Source organism: Hoplias malabaricus, chromosome 3 (assembly GCF_029633855.1).
Source record: "Hoplias malabaricus isolate fHopMal1 chromosome 3, fHopMal1.hap1, whole genome shotgun sequence".
NCBI lineage: Eukaryota > Metazoa > Chordata > Actinopteri > Characiformes > Erythrinidae > Hoplias > Hoplias malabaricus.
The window spans coordinates 5,668,179-5,674,178 of record NC_089802.1 but is presented as its reverse complement, the minus strand read 5'-3'; the positions used below and the strand labels follow the sequence as shown (position 1 = coordinate 5,674,178).

Below are 6,000 nucleotides of genomic sequence, written 5' to 3'. Positions count from 1 at the left end.
GAATTCTGTTTTATATTGGTGCCTTGCATGGGTAATTAGAGGCTGAAACCTTGTGGTTGTAGCATGAATTAAGGCCATAAAGCACGGACCTCACAACAATTCTGTTACAGTTCGTTTGGAAATGATTCTGGAAAAGACTTCAAATCTCACCCAGTGGGTTCTCGTGAATGAATCACGGTTTTATCTACCTGTCTGTCTGCCTGTCTACCTACCTACACAGAAAGGCATGCTCAAATAGGAATAATTAATAACAGATTTTGCCATTTATTTGGGATACAAACAAGTAAACAATTTCATTCATTCATTCATTATCTGTAACTCTTATCCAGTTCAGGGTCGCGGTGGGTCCAGAGCCTACCTGGAATCATTGGGCGCAAGGCGGGAATACACCCTGGAGGGGGCGCCTGTCCTTCACAGGGCAACACAGACAGACACACATTCACTCACACACTCACACCTACGGACACTTTTGAGTCTCCAATCCACCTACCAACGTGTGTTTTTGGACTGTGGGAGGAAACCGGAGCACCCGGAGGAAACCCCAGGAAGACACAGGGAGAACACACCATCTCCTAAGTACACAATTTATTAAACAATATTATAATCAGATTGGTTATATGTGTAGCTGGGTGCCTCTCTCTCTTGGTTTGTCTGTAAAAAGACAGAGTCTTTTTGTATTTTTGTGTATTCTAATTGTCGCATGTTTACCGTGCGCTGCTATCCTCTGGATCTGCTAAATCTGGATCTGGGTGCTTATGGAGCGGACGGAGCTGGGAAGGGCCAGGTGCCATGTGCCATGTGCTCATCCTGCAGAAAAGGCTGATTAGAAATGACAGTCTGTGACATTCAGCAAGAATGTGGACCCATGAAGTTCACCAGACTAGAAAACAAGTGCGTTCAAACAAGCCCTTCTCCACAGCTCCAGGGAAGGGCAGATATAGAAGGCAATAAATAAGGACCTCCTGAGTTTTTCCTTTTTATTATTATTTATCTATTTTCATTTGAAAACACCTCTCAGTTCTGTCTGTCCATTGTCTTTAATCGATTGCTGGTTTTGTGATGTCACTGCCTCAAGCTCTGAACCTCAGGAGCCGCCATCTTTTTTGTTTTTATTTTGCTAGAATCATCAAATTAACTAGAATTTTAAGATGATCATAAAATGACTAGTCTATAAATGATCTGGAAATGTCTTGAAACACATTTGGAACAAAACAACATCAAAAAAACGTTATTTCCATGCTTGGGGTCAGCTTTCAATCAAAGTGGCTTTAACTTTATCTTCAACTTCACATATTTCTGAAGTGCTTGACAAGCTCAACTCTATACGCCTGCTGCTCTACTGCTGCTTGCTCTTTTCTTTCTCTGTCAAGTTTCACTTGAACTTTCCTTGACAGAATCAATCCGCCCTTTCTACCAAGTCCTGACTTCAATCACCTTCGCTGCTGGGAGTCAGCTACTAAAGATCTCGGCCCCCGGTATCAGTGAGCTGCTGCCACTTACAGCCATTTCAATCAGTCAAAGCGTTTTAGCTTTTACAATTATTACCACTGTTTGTATATTAGTTTATTTACTACTTTATTTATAGCCCAAATATATATGTTGTGTGTCTGGCATTTACTAGGCTGCCCTGACACATAGGAGTGTGTGTGTGTGTGTACGTATATACATATATACATATATATATACACACACCTCTTTATTTATTTGTACATCCTTTTCATTTCTGGGTGAAGTCTTATTAATATAGAAAACAAAAATGGCTGCCCACCGTAGTGCCCCCTGTTGCCTCCTCCAACCCTACTGGCCACATGTGGCCTGCACTAAACCATTCAAATTTGAGCATTTCTTGTCTTTCTCAAACCAGTTCTTTACATATTATTTTAATGGGAAGCATAACAGGTTTTTAACTGTAGGCTCTGCTTTTTCTGGACTCCTGCTTCTGATAGTAGCCTTAGGTTTTCATTGGTTAATCCATGTGATCCTCTCCTGTGACGACACTCATTTGTTGTCTTCTTTTTTCTCTACTAAAAGTCTTTCCTGATACATATTAATCGTGAGTGTACCATTCTTTATTCACATTTCTCCTGTCGTGTTGTAGGTTAGCTGTCTGTGGTCCAATAGCAGAGGACGGGTTCCCGTTGAGACACTTGGTTCCTCTCTCTCGTGTCGTTCCTTGTCACTGTCACTTTTAGTGACGTGCATTTGAAGCAAAGATGCAGTTTTCTGTAAAGCCACTTTCAAATAAAAGTTCTAAAAATGATAACTAATAAATAAATAGTGTCTTTGCTACTAATTGCTAGTGATGTTACAACTCATACTTCGCTAATTCAATTGTGTTCCATTCATTTCAAATTCATTCCTTTAAAGCATCAATAAATATGAGCTTTTATGGCGAAAACATAAAAGATTGAATGTGCCTGGCGCTGTTAAGACATTAGCAGTTTTCTCAGCATCCGTGAACTCCTCTGTTTATCTTTTGGCAATTTCATATTCATCCCGGTCCTGTCACGGCAGCTCTCACAAGATTAGAGGCTGATTTAGAGCTTTCTGATTTGTTTACATCCTCAAACCGTTTAAAGCTAACTTACTTTTTTTTTGTATCCGTCTGCAAGCTGTAGTCAAGACTAAAGGCCCTAAGACTTAATACCAGATTTGGGATACAACCTCATACATGAATAGGAATTAGGATATTGGCTACACATGTATTCATACTGGGGCAGAAGTATGCTTATGTCATTCCCATGCCCTTTCTGAGACTTGTTACCTTTTGGCTCAGTGTTAAAGTAATGTTGGTCTTTCCCATGCTGGGTCTGTTCAAGTGCTGCCACTCAAAGCTGTGCCGTGAATTTTAACAGGGCTTTAGTACATAATGAATGACTTTGAACTGACCCGGGGGTCACAGACCAAGGTTCACTAAATGTAGATTTCATTGTATCAAATGGTAAAAATCAGGGACATGAAATAGTCCTGCCTTAAATGACATAAGGACTCTTAGTGTTGAAAGAAATGCAGGAGAGTGTCAGTTAAGGCACGGCACGTACATTTATGGCGCCTTCGTCAAATATAAAGTCTGTTATTTCTCAGGAACCGAAGCGGTGATGCGGTGAAATCTTAATGTCAGTAGATATTTGCATACGCTTGTCTGTCATTAGCTTTGGCCTTTATCAGAGTAAGTGGACAGAGTAATCTGAAGTCCTCCTCACGCTGTAATGTTCTTCTAATGATCTTTTGCTGCCGGAGCAGTAAAAACCGGTTGTTAAATTTATCGCCTGTGTCTTATGCACATCCGGATCCAAGCCTTTGTGTGGTTTTCCTGTTTCAAGAACTCTGAAGTCTCTGGGACTTACTGAGTGGCACTAACAGCTTCTTCCCTTTTGTGTTTAACAAGCTGTGTTTATGAACTGCGTTCCAGGTAGCAATGATGCTCTGTAATTACAAGGAAGCGACCGAAACAAAGCTTTTGGACACTGCCATGTGTGTTATGACCATGCTCCTAATGAGGAGAGACTTGGCACTCGTGTTAGAGATCGGGAGCCGGGGGTTCGGCGTCCGCTCTCACAGTAGACACTAAAAGTGGTTTGCTCTTATCTTTCAGAGTCTTCCTGCGAGCCATCAATCAATACGCTGCTGTGCTGAACAAGAAATTCCTGGACCAGACCAGCTTTGAGCTTCAAGTGAGTGATAATCTCAGATAAATGGGTGATGAGAAAAACACAGAGAGGGAGCATGGTTCAACAACAGCATTTAACCTTCTTGGCTTACAGGATTTATTTGTTTGTACATTGTTTTTCCTCCTGATAGATGCACGTTCACCTGCAGGCGTTAATGTGAAAACGCAAAATAGTTTATAGATTTCAGAACTTCTCAAGGGCAGTTGCTGCAATTTTCAGGCCAGAGATTTAGCACCGTATCGATACAAACGTGGCCCTGCTGGTAAATCCAAGTTATTCCCAGCCTTTGCCCAAGCAATTCCGGGTTGGGCATTTTTTTTAATTTAATTATTTCTTTACTTACGTATTTATTTTAATGAATATTTATGAAAAGAAACGTTTTGGAGCATGACAGTTCTACTACAGACTCATCACGAATACTGTGTGTGGGTGTGAGGGAGAAGGAGAGATATCAGAGATGGTGGTGGTGGGGGGAGACCCTCCATGACAGTCTTAATAGCCTTGCAATTTTAAAGAGCGTGGTTTGAATATTTTAAAGAAGTTCGCCCATTGCTGTCTGCTTCTGTTTTTGTTATGTACTGGTATAAGCACTGGGTAATGAACCTTGTCTTGAATGGAAAATAATTTAGACCCACAGATCTCTAAGCTTCGGTCAAGGTCATGAATGTTACACTGTAAAGACTCGTTTCCTCTATAGGGAATAATATAGAGGGTTTACTGGCTGAGCCTTAGAGAAGGTGATAGCTAATCCAACTCTGCTGTTAGTTTTCGCCTGATGCCCTTTTTAGTTGTTTTTACTATCAGTGTCGAAAACGGAAAAGACTTGAGATTCTTAGAACTAGTTAAGTCAAATTCCCTTTGAACTGATTTATGATTATAACATTATTTACAACCCCTGGCAAAAATTATGGAATCACCAGTCTCTGAGGATGTTCCTTCAGCTGTTTAATTTTGTAGAAAAAAAGCAGATCACAGATACGACAAAAAACTAAAGGCATTTCAAATGGCAACTTTCTGGCTTTAAGAAACGCTAAAAGAAATCAAGAAAAATAATTGTGTGAGCCAGTTACAGTTCAATTTTTAGAACAAGCACAGGGAATAAATTATGGAATCACTCAATTCTGAGAAAAAAATTATGGAATCACCCTGCAAATTTTCATTACAAACACTAACACCTGCATCAGATTAACGCTGCTCGTTAGCATGTAGCTAATAAGGAGTGATCACACCTTGGAGAGCTGTTGTAACAAGTGGACTGCCACGAATCATGGCTCCAACACCAGAGATGTCAATTGAAACAAAGGAGAGGGTTATCAAACTCCTTATAGAGGGTAAATTGTCATTGAGTGTTGGTTGTTCACAGTCAGCTGTGTCCAAAACCTGGACCAAGTACAAACAACGTGGGAAGGTGGTTAAAGGCAAGTGTACTGGTAAAAACCACGGAAGACATCAAAGATTCAAGACAGAAAACTTAAAGCAATACGCCTTGAAAACAGAAAATGTACAACAAAACAAGCTGGAGTCAACGTCTGTGACCGAACTGTAAAAACCCGCCTAAAGGAAATGGGATTTACAAACAGAAAAGCTAAAAGGAAGCCATCGCTAACACCTAAACAGAAAAAAAAACAAGGTTACAATGGGCTAAGGAAAGGCAGTCGTGGACTGTGGATGACTGGATGAAAGTTATATTCAGTGATGAATCTCGAATCTGCATTGGGCAAGGTGATGATGCTGGAACTTTTGTTTGGTGCCGTTCCAATGAGATTTATGCAGACCACTGTCTGAAGAAAACATACAAATTTCCACAGTCATTGATGATATGGGGCTGCATGTCGGGGAAAGGCACTGGGGAGATGGCTGTCATTACACATTCAATAAATGCACAGGTTTACATTGACATTTTGGACACTTTTCGTATCCCATCTATCGAAAGGATGTTTGGGGATGATGAAATCATTTTTCACGATGATGATGCATCCTGCCATAGAGCGAAATCTGTGAAAACAATCCTTGAAGAAAGACACATAAGGTCAATGCCATGGCCTCAATCCAATTGAAAATCTGTGGTGGAAGTTAAAGAAAATGGTCCATGACAAGGCTCCAACCTGCAAAGCGGATCTGGCAACAGCACTCAGAGAAAGCTGGAGCCAGATTGATGAAGAGTACTGTTTGTCACTCATTAAGTCAATGCCTCAGAGACTGCAAGCAGTTACAAAAGCCAGAGATAATCTTTTTTCCTCAGAATTGAGTGATTCCATAATTTATTCCCTGTGCTTGTTCTAAAAATCTAACTGTTACTGGCTCCCACAAATATTTTTCTTGATTTCTT

At 40.5% G+C, this 6,000-nt stretch overlaps 1 protein-coding gene across 2 annotated transcripts in view; it reads left to right on the top strand.

Annotated features, from left to right (window-relative positions):
* The window catches only part of dock1 (dedicator of cytokinesis 1), a 258,525-nt gene that overhangs the window by 188,097 nt on the left and 64,428 nt on the right, over positions 1-6,000 (top strand). For both annotated transcript variants that reach the window (XM_066662743.1, XM_066662745.1), the window contains one exon: positions 3,596-3,674. In XM_066662743.1, coding sequence (XP_066518840.1) covers positions 3,596-3,674 — 79 coding nt within the window. The remainder of the gene's footprint in view (positions 1-3,595; positions 3,675-6,000) is intronic.